Source organism: Ambystoma mexicanum, chromosome 1p (assembly GCF_040938575.1).
Source record: "Ambystoma mexicanum isolate Mex_15411 chromosome 1p, UKY_AmexF1_1, whole genome shotgun sequence".
Taxonomy (NCBI): domain Eukaryota; kingdom Metazoa; phylum Chordata; class Amphibia; order Caudata; family Ambystomatidae; genus Ambystoma; species Ambystoma mexicanum.
Genome location: NC_090921.1, coordinates 1093877800 through 1093897743, shown reverse-complemented (window position 1 = coordinate 1093897743; position 19944 = coordinate 1093877800). Strand labels below are relative to the sequence as shown.

At 43.2% G+C, this 19944-nt stretch overlaps 1 protein-coding gene across 1 annotated transcript in view; it reads left to right on the top strand.

Moving 5' to 3' along the window:
• Window positions 1–19944, top strand: part of VSIG8 (V-set and immunoglobulin domain containing 8) — a 178447-nt gene that overhangs the window by 144250 nt on the left and 14253 nt on the right. Inside the window, exons 4-6 of the mRNA XM_069604691.1 lie at window positions 6008–6166; window positions 15016–15138; window positions 16847–16985. Coding sequence (XP_069460792.1) covers window positions 6008–6166; window positions 15016–15138; window positions 16847–16985 — 421 coding nt within the window. The remainder of the gene's footprint in view (window positions 1–6007; window positions 6167–15015; window positions 15139–16846; window positions 16986–19944) is intronic.

Sequence of the window (19944 nt, the reverse complement as noted above, 5' to 3'; positions counted from 1 at the left end):
TAATGTTTGTGATGATCAGCACTTCTAGGGCTTGACCGTCTCCAATGGGAATTTTTTTAAAACCATTTGAAGTAAAATAGACATAGGGCATAATTCACAGAAGCGTTTTATAATGGCAAAACCCCATTGGAACACGTTGTGTGAATAAGGACCATAGTGTCCTAAAACCTCTGTGCTGGATTGTTGTAAGAACATTATAACTATACATTAAGGCCACTGATAATGAAGAGTTTTTCTTTCGATGTTTTAAATAGTGTCATAAGCAATAGCCATTTTTCGATGGAGGTGGGAGCTTGGTCAAGGGCCTGGTTTTCTACAACTGTTAAACAGTATGTTTGGCAGTAAGTTCTTAAAAGAGAGATTGAGATGTTTGAGTTGTTTTGTACAATGTAGGTGTTCTAAATGAATGTAAGTCTGCTTTGTACCTACATTTGGGAATTAGCTGTTAATAGAGTGGTGCATGTGTGTTGTGCCATGTTTCCGCCACTCCAATAAGATCTGGTTTGTGTTCTTCCTTTATGTTTTGTATGTTGGGCTGTTTTTATTGGGTGGTTTAGCATTGATGATGCCTATGTTCAATGTATTAGATGTTTGGGGGAACTCGATCACACCTTTTTGGCTAATAGGTAACATTCTTTGTTTTCTATATCAGGCTGCCTAAATCATGTTCTATGTAAGGCTAATGTGTATTTGTTTTCCCGGTCTTCTTGGGAACAGGCATATTCTGTCTTGTGAAGAGAGCAGTGAGATCCTTAATCTGATTGGTTGATCTCTGTGCATTTGTTGCTGTGGGCAGGCTCAGCCACGAATTGGGTGTAGTTTGCATCCTGTGAGATGCACTGGTATATGTAGTTGTATTTACATTGCTGTTTTAGATTCAAGTTGCATTTTGTGACCATGGTTTTATGAAGCTAGGAAGTTGGATGTTGGAAGATTGCTATATAAGAATAAGGGTACCTGTAATACCGAAGGCCATCCAGGTAAATAATACAGTAGTAAACACAAATGGACCTTGGCTATGGGGTTGGAAGGACTCAATTTAACACATTATTATCATAGAACAAATGAATTTATTTACAAAAAAAACACATATGTACAAACTGTTTACTTCTATAAAAAACAATAATTGTTCATACCTTTGCCATTGTCAAACTCATTCCACCATACATCCACTTGTTCACTCTCACTTTCACATATACCAATATACACTCATAATGATATGGGTTGTTAAATTATAAAAACCCTTTAAAAAAATACTTCAATTTTTCACACCCACTTCTATTACGAGTGTGTATATCTGTCATTTAGCAAAGACTTATTAGACATTATCGTCTACACGTGTTTCGGTCGGCTCTTATGGCTCCTATTGTAGCCTTGCGTGACTCTGACCTTCTTCAGGACGTGGGCACGGCGTAAGTGTCGCCTCACCCTTACACAAGCATCCAGTGGAAGATATCTTCAGATAAAGTCTCTCCAATATGTACTTGTGGGGGTAGTGTAAACTTGGAAATTAATCCTAGGTGCTCCAGTGAGTTAAACCAATTTTCAAAGGAGCTCGTCAAATAGCAGCACCAGCCGCCAGCTTGTCTCCGTATCCGCCAGGTGTTTTTAGGAGGTCCAGAGGGGAAGAGAGGAGAGAATTCAATCCAGAGGGGCAGTGTGCATGTTGAGGTGCAGGGGTGTCTAACGCGGGGGGTGGTTGATTCGGTGATCTCTCCAATTTGGTCTATTTTCTCAATGAAAATGTTGATGATTCCGTTGCATTTTTCTTGAGTTGCTGTCACCTCGGGTCAAGTGTGTGCTTGATAGAGTGCTTTACTACTTCGAAGAAGGCATTCTTCCTTTAGAGGCTGCCACATTCGTGGTGGAGTAGTAAGCAACATTCGACTCAGTAATCAGAATCGTATGTGTGGTGCAGAGAGATTTGAAGTTGTGAGATCTCCGGGGTTATGTTTTTTACACCACCATGTCTCTAGGGTTCTGATTGAGCATTTGTTGTGGACAAACCATGGGGGTGTACAAAGTGCCAGATGGTTTGGTCTTAGCCTGGATGATTTTTAAGGGGGGGTCATGAGTGTCCACCACTTTCATGGTAGAGTTTTTGGATGACACTAGGAGGGTTGCTTGTGATGGGGATGTCAGCAAAGTTTGCTTCGAGCTCATTGACTAGGAAGAATTTGAATGAACGGCGCTGAGTGCAGAGGCATTTAAGCTGATCCTTGTGGGCTGTGGTGAATGGATGATCGACAGTTGGATTATAATTATTGTAATCATAACTGTTCTTTTATAATGTGCTTAATACCAGAGATTGGTTTCTAAGCGCAGGGTCAGGATTCAAACCTGTGTTGCACTGAGTTGTCTTGCTTCCAAGACAAACACGTTGCCCCTGAGCAATGGTCAGACCAGTCAAGTGGTATAGGGTCACAGGTGATGAGGGGAATGATGTGTAGACAAGGTCTAAGGAGGTGCACAATTTTCTTAAGGTCCATGGATCCGGTCAATGTGAATAGCGCGCTTCCAGTGTGGTTGTCGGCTTTGGACTCGTGGATGTTAAAATCTCAGAGAAAGACATTATGAGAGTGTGCCAATTTGGCAGAGGAGAGTACATTGTAGATGTTGTTAATGAAAGAGTTACCCCTGTGAGATGGTTTTGAAGATGAGGTTTAAGGTAATGGATTCATTGTGAGATAACGGAATCCAGCTGCCGCATAATTAGAACCAGGTTGTTTTGGGAGATGGGATAATGGCGCATGGCCAAGCACTTCTGTTTATGATTGTCACTCCCCCTCCTGCCCATGGCCGGAAGATGTGGTAAACCATGTTTCAGTGACGAGGTTGGTAATTTCAGTGGCGTGAATGACTACTGAGCAAGCGTTGGTTAGCATGAGGGACATGTGCCTGTGGTGAGGATGTGAGGATATTGATGAGGGTTGCTAGGGTAGGTTGTGGGGCTGCCTAGGGCACTTGGTTGTTTGAACTCTAGGAGTGTGGGGATGGACCGCGCAGGGAGGAGATACATGGTGATGTTTTTTGGCTAGTAGTTAAGTAATGACTACTTTGTAGGGGAAATGCTGATAGTCGGTCTGAGCCTTAGCCCTATCAGGCCCGAAAAGACACAAAAAGGTGAGATCCTTCTCTAAGTCCGTCCTTTGCTGAGTATGCCACCTAGGGAGGATGGTGGAATTGGTAGAGCAGCTGCGTGACAGGGCCTGATCACGTGACCAGCAGCCACCTCAATGCTGTCTGCATGGAGCTGGCCTGGAATCCTCACATAAACAAAATGCACAACAACAAGCACAGAGCGCACATGTTTATTCATCAGTAACACAGTACATATTTGTTTCCGCATCCAATGTGCCATACTCAAAACCTTATGGAATATTGTCTCGGACAGATTACAGAAACTTCGCACCTGTTCAAAAATTTAGCTCATTTTTTGCAACAGGTTTGTGTCTTGTGTTACACCAAATGGAGAAATTAGGTTTTGGCCCAATCCCTTTTATATAAAAATGTTTGCACTGGGAACAAAAGAAGGCTATTTTTTTGTAGTGTCATAAATATACAGAAATAAACATTTTGCCTCAATGTTTCATGCTTCAAATTGGAAAAGTGATTCAAGATCTTTTTTATTCATATTGCATAAACAGAAAGAATTTGATTGTGAGGTCAGTTTTCTTGCTTTTTATCCAAGCGTTAGGTAATAGAGTCTTAGCTAAATGTGGAGCAAGCCGCACTTGCCCTCTGCCTATCCATGCTGGCAGAAAAAAATGGGCAAGCCCATTTCACTCCATTGCACAAAAAATGCATGTAATATGGATTGAAGCACATATTATGCTAGCAACAAAAATGGAGCTAAGAGAATTTTCTCTGATTTTAGCAAGTGTTTTTTCATGTTATGTTATGTTATTCCGTATTTATTAACATCGCAGTGATCTGATGGGCCATGAACTTGTCTTAGCAGTAGCATATTGTGGCACCAGGGTGCCAGGAAGGCAAACAAACGTGTATCTGAATTTGAGAAATATCTCTGATTCAGTTTCTGAACTGAAACTGAACTCTTCTAAGTCATCAATGTTGGTAAATTTCAGCTACTAGATGGATGATCAAAACAACAAAGACGCTGCCTCGCTGGCAGTGCACAGGTTTCTTGCAACTGAATGTATCAGGGGATATAATGATAATAGATGCACATACACTTTGTTTGCTTCATACACTTAAGCTATTGATAGAATATTGTTGATTGCAACAAAATAGTTTATGCAGGTAATTAGCATTTGGCTTCTTATCAAATACATCTCGGGAGTAAGGTATTAAAATGGTTGAGGAAATCATGTGGGTTCAGCACATGTTGAAAGATTTTGGAAGACATGGAAGCAACGTGCCTGCTACTCCAGCCAAATTACTTTTTTTTACATTTTCAATGGATACTAATTAAAGTCACTTCCTGTTCATCAGCCAAGAAAAAATCAAGATCATTGCTAAACATGTGTGCCAATTAGTTTTAATTGCTGTAAACGGGTGTATTTGTGGACAAGAAGAGTCTCCTCTTCAACTATTGTGCTCGGACAAGCCACCCATGAAGGGGGTATAGCTTTGAATTATTCATATCCACTGGGATTTCTCTGGTTAGCTTTTCATCCCACCAGTAATATTACTGAAGGGGGAAAACATTTGTAAATCCACATTGACCCCACCCCTATTTAGGTCCCTTCCTCAGTCCGGGACCTTAAGCAACTCCAGACATGTTTTTCTTTGACCCCACCCCTATTTAGGTCCCTTCCTAGGTCTGGGACCTCAAGCAACTCCAGACATGTGTTTTTCTTGTTGGGCGTCGTTGCGCTTGTGTAGCTTTGTTTGGGACACAGTCCTCTGTATATCAGGTGTTCAGTGAAAGGGACACAGGTGGAGACAGCATCTGTGGATTCTCTTTTTCCTTTGGCCACTCAACAGGATATGACGAAGGTACCCTCCGAATCATTCAAGATGATGCTTTAGATGTTGGTCAGGTTATAATGCCCTCTAACAGCTGCCTCGTATTGGCCAGGGTACTTATACAGTCCAAATTGGACTACTGTAACAGCTTATACTTAGGCGCAAATAAATCTATAATCAACAAATTGCAGGTCCTACAAAATAACGCATTACAAGCGGCACTAAATATTCCCAGGCGTGAGCACATTTCTACTATTAGAAAATCGTGCAAGTGGCTCTCCATACAACAAAAGATCGACCTAAAAACCGTTTGCCTCACTTACAAAGCCTTGAACCACCAAGCCCCTCCATATCTAACTAATAAATTCACCATGAAATCTTCTGTCAGAATTACCAGATCCACCAACACCTTATGTCTGGTGGTGCCCAGATTCACCCTAAAAGGATCCGGTGGAACCAGCTTCTCGGTTCTAGCCTCCCAACTTTGGAATACACTACCACTGGACATCAAATCCATCTCAACCTTTCAATCATTCAGAAACCATGTCATTACATGGATAGTGATTAAAAACTAACACTACCTCATCTCAATCCTGACTTCATACATACATACATACCTTAAGCATTCACTTTTCCTGCCTTTGCGTTTCGGTTGTATTGTTTTGTACCATAACTGTGTATATAATACTTATATTGTCTAAACTGTACAAATTGTAGAAAATGTAAAAAATAGCTAAATGTATAAACTGTATCCTGTAACCATTTACCTAAGCGCCCTTTTACCCCTGGGTCTGGCGCGCTATATAAATAAAATAAACAAACAAACAAACAAACGTGCTGGTTCCATGTGCCGGAATTAGAATACTGGCAATAAAGGTTCTGGCCACAGTACGGGACAGGGAGACAACCATGCCAAACAAGGAATAGGTTAATGCTGTGGCAGACTTTTTACTGATGGTGTTATAAAAGAGGCAATTTGACATAAATCCATTAGAACATCATGATCCAACCGCTGGTAATTAATTCAGGGTGTGCCTATCTTTGCTGACTATATGCCTTTTGCTCTTTTTCGCAGTGTTGCCAGTCAGGACCCAATGCTCGGTGAACGGCGAACAATTCGAAGGGCACGATGTTACGCTGAAATGTAAGCCAGAGGAAGGCTCCCCGCCCCTGTCCTTCAAATGGGAGAAGCTAGCAGGGGACAACCCTGCAGTGCCCCCAACTATAACCCTAGGTAAGAAAAGGGGAAATGCAACAGAAACGCTGAAACATTGCCTCCATCATAGAGTGATATCGAGTCTGACTTAGTGGAGCAGTCCTTGCAGGACGTGTTTATAGCAAGTATGATGCATATTCAATAAGAGATAATGCATCGCCGACCCAATTTAGACATCATGTACTGGACAACCCGACTGATGTTTTGGTAATAAACAATATACAATAACATTTACTTCTTCTGGACCTAAAATTAATGTTACCTAACTTAGTGGGAAGCATTGTATTAATCTTTGTGCAACACAGTACTATCGTCACTACCCCTTAATATCCATGTGAACACATTGCACACTTTTCTAGACAAACACAGAATGGCTCATTTCGGAAAAAGGGCTACGTTTGTGTCTGGTTGTAAAGGGAATAATTGCCAGAGGTAAAACACCTAACTAAAAACTGTGAAGAGGGCAAAGGTACTCCCATGGTAACCGTGTTTTGCTTCACTCTCGGTGTGGTCCCTCCGTCATCCATAAGGGTGGACTCCAGAGAGTGATTGCCCTTTAGGTCTTCATAAACAACCTTACATGAATGTTGTACTTAGCAACTTACGTGTTTATGTAAGCTTTTTCCTTCACTTTTTTCCACATGAAAGACGGGAGATATTAGTTTGCCTATAGGTCATTAAAATTGTTACAATACCATAAATAGACAAACCGTATCAACGTTACAATTGCCCAGTCTCTCATATTTTTATATTTGTATAGATATTTGAGTGTGAGTGACAGATAAGGAATAGAGGTTTAGCCCAAGTACCTTGGAGAGCTGCAGAACGCTAAGATTTTTTTCTTTTCTTTTCCTGTCTGCTGTTAGATAAGCAGCACACCAGCGACAACGAGTATTAGTGGGGCATAAGCAATCTTAGATAGAGTTTCACGCTACCCTTCTGTCCCCTTTTGACAGTGGGGTACCTCTTCCTCCATATCCTGACTAGTGTGAAGAATGTTGCAAATGTTAGTCATTTCGGAGTGTTGGTCATTTTTTGTGTAAACAGAGGTAAAACATCACCAATTACATAAGCAGAAAGTACTACTTGACTGCAAAATCAGCTCTGCCAGTAGCAAAACTATCTTGAGTGGTAAATGCACAGGGAAATACTACTTATTAAAATGGAGGTAAATGATACAAAAAATAAGCTAACCTCTGAGCTGCTCTTACAAAGTATCACCTTCGTACGTAGGAAGCTGCCACTACGGGGTGTGTGTTCTTTTTAATCACAGAGTACCCAAATAGCCATAGGAAAGTGTTATTTTCAACCGGGCCCCATCCAATAGACTTCAACATTTTTGACTGTCAATGTTAAGTCCTTACCATTGTTGATATTCATGGCACTGTAGAAAATGCAGAACAATGTCTGTTCAGCTGGTGGTAGCTATGTAACACTGGCATTACTGCCACAACATCAGTGGTAATATGGAATACCAAGACCACATGGTTACCACCCAGCAGCTTCTAATGATGCCACCTTAATTAACCTTAATTAGCCACTGGCAGTATTCCCTCTTGGCTGAGACTCGCTATCTATCTATAGCAACGGCCAAACAAAACATCCTTGTTCTATCCTGGATATTTGATGTCTAATTTTACTCTAAAACAAAAAAATAATTTAAACTCTCATGGCAGCTAGCTAAATCCCAACATCACCGTATTGGGGGATTATATTTTAACAAAGCGGAAATGACCCCCTTTTCTATCATGGGCTAAATCCTTAGGGTTCCCCCAAGACCATTTCTGTCCATTAAATCCCACCACAAAACATCATTAAAATAAAACGCCCAATTCCACATTCCGATATGTAGAGAATGTAAGGAGTCTAGGAATGGGTGGGTTGCTGACATCATTACTCTTTTCTCATGTCAGGGTCAGCCTTTTGATGTTTTTCCCACATGATTGGTGTCGAGTATTTTGGAGGTAGTCTCTTGAGTATCTGTGCCGCTGTAGAACTGTTTTACACCTGGTGATGAGAAAGTGGACTTCTTGAACCGCCTGGCCTCTCTCAACCTCCCTCTCTTCGCTCTCTCTCTTTCATTGTTTACAGTTAATGTCCTGTCCACATTTCTCGTTTTCTGTGTGCTCTGTCAGCCTCCCTACACTGTGCCCTTGCAGTTCTTGAGTAAAGCTGAAGGGTGATGGCTGGAAGGTTTTGAATCACAGGCATTGTTCTGGACAACCCCACACACCATCGTTCTTTAGACTGCCAAGCCATTACGGAAGAGGAAAGAACATATTTATTGGACGTTTGTACGGCACCTATACACAAGAGTTTACAGGCGTCACTAGACAAGAGGGGTGGAGGGGGGACATGGGAACCACAAAAGCAGCGGTTATATTGGCCTTGTGACAATCCTACCCTGCAAGTGCATGACAAAGTGGTAAGTGCAGGGGCGAGGGGGTAGAGAGGGAAGTGCAGGAGTGGGGTGCGCCAAGGGTGGGGGAGTGCAAGTGATAGGGGGCAAGGCAGCAAGTGCAATGGGAAGACAGGGGGGAACTCAAGCTTGGTCCCACACCAAAAGGTACGATCCAGCTTGTCATGCATCCCTAATACATGAGACCACAAGTAACTCCAGACACCCTTTGGGTTTGACTGCCGCTCTCATGGGATGGGATGGGAGGAAGGCTGATGTTCCCTTGCCATGCTGAAAAACAATGGTGTGGAGCGTTGCCCAGAACAATGCCAGAGGTAACATAACTCTTTTGTTTCGCTGAAGTAAACCCAAGTAGGACGGGTATACCCAGATGTGGGTCCCGATCTGGTCATGCTTAGAGACCCAAACTAACTGATAATGCACAATGAGGCTGAAACATTTTTGGAGTTGCTTGTAGTCTCGAGCAGAATGGATGTCCTAATATCTCGGGCTGGACTGTCCCTTTTGGGTTGAGACCCAGCCTTATTAGCTTGTGGTCTTTCCCCTTCTGCAAAGGCATGACCGGCTGAAAAACGATGGTCTGGAGGGTCGGAGGTTAGGAGGCATTCAAAACTCATCAGCTGTCACTCTTTTTGTTTTGTTGTAGTCTTTGAAAATCAATCTTTAATAGCCCACGCTCCTCTGATTCACTTGCATTTGTCAGCTTCTCTGCACTAAGTCTTTGGAGTGATTCAACCCCCTTCTCCCAATAGGCAACATTCCTCTGCTTCCCTTGTCTTTGTCAGCGTAGTTCTGCACGCCATTCACCAACAGGCAATATTCTTCAGGCTCACCTCGCTTTGCCACCATCACTATGTTAGATTTGATGAGTGAGTGATTGAGTGAGTGACAACTCTCAATAGTCGAAGTTCTTCAGATCCACTTCATTTTATCAGTGGCAGTCCACTTGGCCTTAAAAATAAGCGGATGACAACCCCCAGTTTGTAATGCTCTTTGGTTTCACTTGGGTTTTATCAGCACTACTGCACTATTTCTCATGAGGGATGAAATAAGAATTAGTACAATACAACTCCCTTCAGGTTTGTTTCACCACTGGGCTATGTCTAAGGTATGTTTCACAACTGCCACAAAACAATTCTCATCGGGTTCCCCATGCTTTGTCCACACCACAACACTATGGGCCTCATTATAAGTTTGCCGGTCTGGTAGTAATGGTGCCGGTAAGCTACCGGCACCGTTGCTACTGGACCGGCAAACTACGAGTTGTAATCGCGGGTGCCTTTCTGCCCAACTCGACAGATGCACCGGCACCATTGATGAATGGTGCCGGTGCATCCGACCTCCCCATTTCCATTTGAGACCTATGGTTATTAAGCGTGTTATGAATTACCAATCATATATCACTGATAGGAGACAAGATGGCTCCTGGGGCATCTTGCTTTTTATTACCTGTAACATTGTTTTCCCAAGGTCCTAGGAAGCCCTGACACTGTCCCTTCCCCTGAATGGCTATGGGTGTCTGCTTTCTGTGTGTGTGACACAATGAATGAGACAGCCCTGCCTGAAACTGACATGAATGCAGTGTGGTGTGCTGAAAGGCTGGGTGCTTTCCCCAATCCACATTCCTTGTTATGGGCATCTGGGTGGAACTGAATAGCCTGAATGCCTGTAAGCCTGATTGGCTGCCTGCCTGCATGAATGCCCTTCTGTCTGATTGGCTGACAGAGCTTGGCCCAGCAGAGTGAATGAAGGACAGATGTGTATATCTGGGAACCTCTCACTTCCCAATTTGTTCAGAAGCTGAAGTTGAAACTTGAAGCTGCTTATCCTTGAAGCCCAGCTGGAAGAACAAGAATTGCTGCTGCATTTCCTTTGCGGAAATCTAAAAGCTGTTGAGTCTGTCGAGGACAGAGATGAGAGAGTGGACCTTGCTAGTAGACCTCTCTCCAAGCTACGAGGGAACATCATGCAGAAGCTGATCTTCATCGAGGCACCCTGGAAGCCAGTCCCGAAAGGCTGTCGACCGAAGAAAGGGTTCAGAGAATCTTGAAGTAAAGCATCAGGACATCGAGGCCATCGAAGTCCATTGCCATCGACCAGGGTTTGGAGGATTTTGATAACCGCTGGAAGCCAGTCGGGTCGTGTTGCCCAGAAGCGGGAACAGCTTGATGCCATGCTGCTCAACGACCGGAGCTGCAACGCTCCACCTTGCCTAAGAACATTGAACAACGGGCTCCCTTGCCATCACCGTCAACCTATTTGTCCCGCTGCCGAAAGTCAAGGTTGTCGACGAGCGAGGAAAGTCAGCCGGGGTGTTTCCCACCAACCGAAGCCAACAAAGATGCTGACAGAGTGAAGATCTGAAGTCCAGCCCATGGTCGAGTCCCGATTGCCGAAGCTATCTTGATGCCCGCTGCTGGGCCTACATCCATCATTGAGTCATCTTTGTGGCACAAAACACTTTGCATCGAGGTGCACTGCGTGCCTCATCTTCACAGGACTTCCACGATCGATCGTCGAAGACCACCACGAAGGTCGAAGCTGCAGTCTTGATGCAAGTGTTCACCTTTCTTCGAGGAATCTCGATGCCCTGTGACTCCTGCCTTTAAAGGGAGAACACTCTCGAGGGATCTGCTGACAAACCATCGAAGAAACTCATCTATCTCCGGTACATTGGGGTAGTTGAACATTTTAACCAGGAAACAAGACTATGTAAACATTAAATGGACTTGGCTTGTTAAAACTCTTTATTACAGGTCGCCCAGGTGGGGGGATCCACATTCAGAACTGCCTATATGTAGAGGGGTGTCATCATTCTGCCATTGTTTAACACCAATTGTCTTCCTTCTTATGAACTATGTTGCTACCCATTGCTGTATGATTTGTATGCCGTTATAACTGTCAGCAGTTGATGCATTTTAAAGGAGTCAATAGCTAAGTGTGGTACCACATAGACATTGTATATATTTGCCAAAGTACAAAGTGTGTTATTAATTGCTATGTCTTGAACCCTATTTTTATATAAAGAACTGTGCTAGCACATAACATAGTGTGTGGACATTCCTTTGTGGGTGCTTGGATACTACACTGTACTTAAGAACCCGCCTACATCACCTCCAGAGAGCTTAAGCCTTGGTTGCTCAGCCAAGCTACCCTATAGAGAAGTTTGGCTGGGGTGCTCTGTGCCTCTACTCTGCCATATAGAGGGCAGAAGTAGAGATACCCCCTCCAGTCTTTACAGGCTGGTCCAGCCATTTCCTGATTTGCCTCCCAGAGGGTAGTTGAGGAGACATCCTCCTGGTTCACGATCTCAAAAGAGATGCAATAATATCCCCTGGCAGCTAGGTTGAAGGATCATGACTGTAGGGACCGCAGCTGCAAGGAATCCTTACTTAAGTTCCCAGTTACCCAGAAACCGGAGCCATTGACAACCAAGAGGAACAATGAGGACCACTGTTTCCAGGAGTCCTTTCAAAGGACAACCTCTACTCGGGAGCTGGGAGAGTTGTTCAACATCACAAATGCCAATGGATTCCACAAACTTGCTGTGTTCCCAAACCAGGGAGTTAAGGAACTCCTGCTTATCTGAAAGAGTGAGAAACACAGGCTGGACACGTGCATTGCACTGAGACTCCCACAGCACTTCAGAGTCCCCGTTAGTACAGGGTGACCAGGGAATGACAGAGAAGAGCGTTGCAGGAAACACCAATTTCCAAGATGGCACTGCACAATACAAATGCTTATAAAACCTTGCACTCTCTCATTGAAGGCAATCAAGATCCTTCAGTGATTAAAACATCCCAGAGCCCTGCTTGTAAAACAAAGGGAATAACTTACCAGATTTGATCTTTCAGGTCTGCTCCTGCTCTGCTGACACAAAGGGAACCCCATGAATGTCAAACCCAGGGGAGGACTGAGACCTGGAGGAGAACACAGGTAGCTTGGACGAGGGTGCAAGGAGCCAGGTTGGTCATGTTGCAAACTCGGAGAGGCTGAAAGGTACAAGTAGCCCACTCTGAGAAAATGTACATGCCTAAACCTGAGCCATCCACCAGGGACCCCAAGAAGACTGAAGGCAAGATCTGACCCGTGGCAAGAGGGTTTCAGCATATCAACTGCTTGACAAGGACATTGATAAGCAGGGGAGAATTACCTATTTATTCAAGTGTGAATGTTCATAAGCCCATGGGGGTCTGTGAATCATGTGAGTCCAAGGTCTGTGATTCCTGAAAGCCTTAAGTCCAGGAGCGACCTGTTGTGAAACCTGAGAAAACCATGTCCAGGAATGACCTGTTGTAAATCCTGAGAAACTCCAGGTCCATGAATGAGAACTGTTGTGAACCTCAAGAAAGACAATGCCCAGGAAGAACCTGTTGTGAATCCTGTGAAAGCCAAGTCCCAGGCAGAACCTGTTGAGAATCTCAAGAAAGACAAGGACCAGGAAGGACCTGCTGTGCATCCTGTGAAAGCCAAGGCCCAGAAAGGACCGGTTGTGAATCTCAAGAAAGACAAGTCCCAGGAAGGACCTGTTGTGAATCCTGTGAAAGCCAAGGCCCAGAAAGAACCTGTTGAGAATCTCAAGAAAGACAAGGACCAGGAAGGACCTGCTGTGCATCCTGTGAAAGCCAAGGCCCAGAAAGGACCGGTTGTGAATCTCAAGAAAGGCAAGGCCCAGAAAGGACCTGCTGTGAATCCTGTGAAAGCCAAGGCCCAGGAAGAACCTGTTGTGAATCTCAAGAAACACATGGACCAGGAAGGACTGGTTGTGAATCTCAAGAAAGAAATGGCCTAGAAAGGACCGGTTGTGAATCCTGTTGTGAAAGACAAGGCGCAGGAAGGACCTGTTGTGAATCCTGTGAAAGCCAAGGGCCAGGATGGACCTGTTGTGAATCTCAAGAAAGACAAGCCCAAGAAGGACCTGTTGTGAATCATGTGAAAGCCAAGGTCCAGGAGGGATCTGTTGTGAATCCTGAGAAAGCCCGGGTGCTGGATGGACCAGTTCGTAAGCATGAAAGAGTCAAGGTGCTGGAGAAACCTGTTGTGAATGTTGTGAAAGATAATCTCCGGGAGGGACCTGTTGAGAAACCTGACAAGTCTGAGCTGCATGAGGCACCTGTTGTGAAGCTTCTGGATGTCGACGTCCAGAAGTAGCCTATTAAGAATCCTGACAAGGGCATGGTCTGAGCAAAGACCTGTGGGGGGAACCATGAAACCCCAAAAGGCTACAAAGAGCCTGGGACAAGAATTCTGAGGCCTTGGGAGAGGACCCCAGATATAAGATGAAATTTGCAGGGCCTGAGAATCACTAAGACTGTAAAATAACTACTCCAAGAGCATTTCCAGAAGATTGCTTATATTTTGTTTGCAAAAATAGGGATGGGCTTATAAAGAACAGGTTTGTGACTTTGATTTGGGCCACACTTTTGAATAGTTGCTTTACTAGCTCAGGGTAGCTGAGGGACTAAATACTGAAAGATTAGGTGTTGGGACCTTTTGTTGGCTATCCTTTTTGAGTCTTTGTTTTATAGACTAAGGTGTCTTGAGCAGACCGGCATAGCTAGGATTGTCTAACAAGTGGGGCCTGAAGCTAGTGTAGTTCGGCCCAGCGCAGTGACATTAACATCTGTAAATGGCCACACAGCACTGCTGAGTGAGCATTTACAGATGTTGGGTGGGCTTTGCCCTCTCAAGCCCTACCCTGTCTACGCCTCTTGAGCAGAGACTTACTAGAATAGGTTAAAGAACGTTGCTATGCATGGAAACTCTGAAAGTGTTAGACATCTCCAAGGGAACATACCATATAGGTGTCACCTGTACCCGTGTACTAACAATAAAGGTTGGTCTGTTACAATTTATTCAGAGTCTCACGTGTTTCACTGCTCAGCCATACCACAGGCGTGAGCTGAAACGGCAGGAACAATTGCCACGTTTTTCCATCAAGCGTCCAGTCAGATACTCCTACCCTTCACGGGGCCGTCACAGTGAAATGCGCGCCTTGCACCCATGTTGGTGCTGTGAGGTTGTCATACATACCGACTCTAATGTATGTAAGGAGGGGTTGACTCTTTTGCACTGGCCAGCTACACTGAAATGCGCAGGTCACCTTTGAGAATAAGGTGACCCGTGCATTTTGCAAACAAGGCAAGTATTCTCCGCATTTGTTATTATTTGCACTTGTTTTGAGAATCTGCCCGCATATTTTGTACCTATTCATGCACAAAAAAACCTACCTTTAATCAATTAAATTTGATCTTCCTTTGCAATACCTGTCACTAAGGGCCACCCAAAAAATCGCTTGATTTGCTGTTCCTCATTTGTAAGTGTACTTTTAAGACAATAAGTACACAGGTGTCGAATTAAACCAGCTTGATGGCAATGTGGCTTGAATGCTAGTTCTACGCTGTGCCTATTGTCAAGGATAAGTTCTCTTTTACCTTTTCGTCCGCAGCTAACACGAACGGAGATCTTTTCATCCGCAATATTTCCCAAGCCATCGCAGGGACCTACAAGTGTACGGTGGTGAACAAAGTGGGCCATGATGAATGCACAGTGGTACTCTCTGCTGCAAAAGGTATGGCTGCCAAGGAAAGCTCGAAGCATGCTAGGAAGCGTCTTGCCCTCTTCTATGTTTACCATTTCATTGTAGGCCCCAACGCACTGCCAGCTGCGTTCTTTGTATTAACAGAAGTCTAGGGTGCACATAAGTGGGAAGGGGGCAATGTACAATTTCAAAATGTTGTTTTGTGATCGGCTGATTTAAGGGCTTATCTGTCCTTCCTTCAAAAATACAGGCATCCCTTATGGGGGCGCTTCAAGGGGTGATAGAAAAACCATTACAAAGAGGGATTAAAATGTATATGAAATGTTGGTAGCTTGTCAGCTGCTGTCCTGCTGCAATATTTCCTGTAGCAGTAATTTGAAACCTGTGGCCCTCCAAATATTTTGGACTATGACTCCCATGATCCCTCATCATTGCTATGCTGGTTACTTCTGATGATAGTTGCAGCCCAAAACATCTGGCCCGCCAAAGGTTTCAGACCCTGTCCAATCACACGCCTTCCCGTAGATACAAGAGGACGTTGCTTCATCACAAATTGTCACAGTACATTTGTCAATTTTCCCTTGAGTTAGAAAACTATGCTGGACAGAAGTGCCAAATGAAGTGTTATTGCTATGGCAGTGACCTGCACCCTTTCATCCAGCACAACTCTCTCATATTATTTAATACGATGGAGGCTGTTGGCTGAGTGCTGCCATTAGGGACATTCCTTGTCCTAGAAAGAGCGGACCCTGGTACATCTTTAAGTGTAGATTTGGAAACCAGGAAATGATACAATGAAAATCCTTATACACATTATGAGGGTGGAGGACTGGTTGCATTTTTAGAGCGTGAGACCTAGTGGTCTGCCAGATTTAAACTCTGCCTGTGAATATGTGTGGGATCCAGGACTGCCCTATTGACTGTTATTGCTCATCTGAAGTTTCCAGTCGCAATACCTTGTTACCTCAATAAATAATAAATACAAAAAATAAAGGGTCTGCTCAGGATTAATGTATAAGAATGTAGAAGGATTGTGGAGTCTATACAGACTGCAATAACTGGATTGATTGTAAAATTGACTTCAATTCATTTATTTCAGAGTTTGGGGAATTTAAATAGAAAAATATTTGTCTTTTTATTTTTAAAATGTCAGATGGCTGAACTGCACGTGATTTGTCATAGACTCAGTGTATGCTTAAAATAATACAAGAAAAATATAAATGACATTTAGAGAACATGATTAAAATCAAAATGCAGAAACAATAGCTTTGTATATTTTAATGTATCTGCTTTATTAACTTTGTATATTTTCCTACACTTTTGATCAAAAATAGTTACCTTTCTAGATAAATTATGTTTGGGCTCTGCACCTTTTTTTGCATTTATGGACAAATGGACAAATTATATTACTTTGATACCATATTGAAAAATATAATTCCAAAACGTTTCATCATTGTAATTATTTTAGTAGCTAACAGTACATATTATCAAAATTCATTTTCTGATCCCCCAAAACCTTTCTTAATAGTCTGGAAAATATAGACGAAACTCGGATGTTTCTGCAAAAGAGCTATGACTGCCTTTTATTCTAAAAAAAAAAATAGAAGTGAGTGAACTAAGTGCATTGTTTGTGAATTGAAAGAAGCATGCTGGTAAATTGGTGAAGTTTGTTTGAAGAGATACTATGCACTGGCAAAGTCAATCTGACAAAAATCTTTCATTGTTCGCCTTGAAACAGAAGAGAACCGAGCCGGGATCATTGCAGGAGCTGTCATTGGAGCCATTCTCCTGCTGTTGTTGCTTCTCCTGCTGATTTGGTGTTTGATTTGCTGCTGCAACCGGAGGCGCTATGAGAAAGAACTAGCGAATGAGATCAAGTGAGTCAATGAGCTGACGGGATTACATTCAACCAAAGAGTCAAGTCAACACCTGTGGCAAATATATTTCTTGTTTCATGTTTTAAATTCATTTTACATCACATATACTTTATCTGTGACCAAACGAAAGAAAGTCAAAAGCAGGTTTGTGGGTTCATAGATCAAGCAACAGCAGACCTAATTCTTTTGACTGTTTGCTCTGAAAATAATAATACATTTCTTCCCATCTTTCATAGGAGTACATTTTCTATAGTGGCGTATCGTGAAAGGAAGGCATAAAAGCCGTGAGTAAGGTTTTAATGCCTTCCATTCACACCACGACACATTTTCAATCATTTGTATGGCAAAGAGGAGGGGCTTGTGTTTCCGCCACCTTCTTCCTTTTTTTTTCGCCATGCAAATGCTCCAGCTTTTCCACCGGCATGGATTTTCATGGTGCCGCATTATGCACCAGCAGAAGGACCCCATAGGGATACATTGTAATTCCTGCCTACCATGCTTTACAATTTGTTTACAATTGAAATTAAACCCTGCCTAACATGCTTGCATGTCGGATAGGGTTTAATTGCAATTGTGAATGCCGGTTGCCACGCTCGCATGTCCAACAACGCTGACAATGAAAAGTAAATGCTGCCAGGCACCATTTATTCACTTTGCATGGCAGAGTGCCAAAGCGAAGGCCAAAAGGCACCATACATACATCTACGTCACCTTTTACGCTGAACTCTTGCACTCTGCCGTGCAAATGATAACAAATTTGGCAGCAGGGAGGTACCTACATGTATGTGGAACAGGTATGGCTCTCTTCCACAAATTGTTCATTTCATTAAAATAAGCTCCCTGGTAATTATCTCCCAAACTGTTTCTTACCAGTGTACTCTTCCCAATATTTTTCAGCTCCTTCCAACAATTTTTAAATGATGGTTCATCGTGCAATATCCACTGACTCCCTGCTTGAACCATAAGGTTTCTGTAGAGCTGTCCACACATTGTCCACATCTTTGCCATTTTCTCACTCCAATGTCCTATACCATCAGCACATGATGTACTTAAATACTTCATTTTCCCTTTTGACCACATATAAAATACTTCCCTCTCCAAATATCCATCTACACAGTCTTTTGGGAGTAAAGTACAACATATCAACATATACAACGCAAAGCATAGTATACAGAGCAGAGACATCACCATCAGGCATTGACTTAAAATGATCCTCCATGGTGTAATATCCAAGCACTTCCAGTCTCATTTCTCCAATAACATACAGTCATCATTCGCATAATCTTTAAGGTACATTTGATATACATTGGAAATAAAATGGCATTCCTTTTCTCCTTAATTAATCAATATAAGATACCTTTCCTCTATTCTTCCCAACACCTCTCTCTATCTTTAATTGCACAGTAGACACACATCCAGTTAAAGTGGCTTACTTTCCAGGGAGCCAAATGTTTTATCAAGCCCTCCCAGTTCACCATCCTCCCATCTACCAAAAAATCGTTGATACAATATACTTCAGCATGTATCTCTACTCCTGTGCTTAAATCAAAAAAAGGTGTATGGTTTGGTTTGTCTCATAGTGAAGAAAAATATCCAATATTTCCTGCCAGTGTATTTCATCAAATCGTTGTATGCATTTTGCCAAAAATCAGTTATCAGCAACTCAGTGGTTACATTGTTGATTGAATACTTTAAAATAAAATAAATCCATTGACTTTGAGAGTCCAGCAATCCATTACACAAGGATCGATTCATGTCCTCCAGCCATTCTGAATTGACCAACACCCTCATTTTTCTCATGATATTGCCGCAATAATGCAACCTATCGTTCGGTAACAGCTACTCCCTTTTTCACTTTGGTCTGAACAATTTAGCACAGGCTAGTAATGCATTCCTTCCCTGCCAGTGAAATTGCCCTAGACACTTTCAGGCGTCCTGGAACAGCCTTATCTCCCCATTCACCTCCCTTACGGTTGGAGTTCCCCAAGGGTCTGTCCTTGGCCCACTTCTCTTCATCCTCTATACTTCAGCTCTTGGCACCCTGCTCTCCTCTTATAGCTTCTAATAACAACTCTTTGCTGGTGTCACTCAGATCTTCTACTCCTTTTACTCCTTATCCGATGAGTTGCTGTCAAAAATGCCAAACTGTCTATACACCATCAAATATTGGATGGCGTCTGACTTGCTCATGCGCAACTCTACTAAGACTGATGTTCTCTACTTCTCTGCCAAACAGGCTACCCCTTCCTCACCCCCTCTTCTTTTCTTCTCTCCCGACTATCTTCCTTAATCTGCTTCTGCTTGTGAGCTTGGTGTTATGTTCGACCCATCTCACAACTGCTCTTTCTTCATCTCAAAATCTGCCACTGTAGCCCGACTCAACCGCCTTGATATCAGAAAAATCTGTCATCTTTTTCCTTTCAATACTGCAAAACAGCTAATCTCCTCCTTAGTCCTTTCTAGATGTGAGTCTTCTCTATGGCCTTCCCAACTATGCTTTTTCACCTCTGGACAAAGTCTGAATACTTTCCAACTTTTCTCTCTTTACCTCTGACCTCCTCTGCCCATCGCCCGATTGGCTAGGTATCTATTAAACAAAGGGCTAGGTTTCAACCTATCATCTTCAGACTATCCATGGACTCATCCCATCCTACCTATCTGCTCATCTCAATCACTACTGTCCTCCTCGCTTGTTACGATCATCCTTGGCTCACCTCCTTGCCATCATTCAACCCTCCTGAGCGCCCACTCATTTCCTCTCACTCCCTTTCCTCGCTCCCCTACTCTGGAATGCTCTTCCTCTCCATCTCTGTACTACTCAAACTTTACCACTATTTAAATCCAACCTCAAATACATCCTTCTTTCTGCAGAACCTGTTTCCTAGCACTCACTCTACTGCATTACCCTGTTGTCCTGTCTCCCTACCTTTCAATGACAACCCTACATCACATTTACATC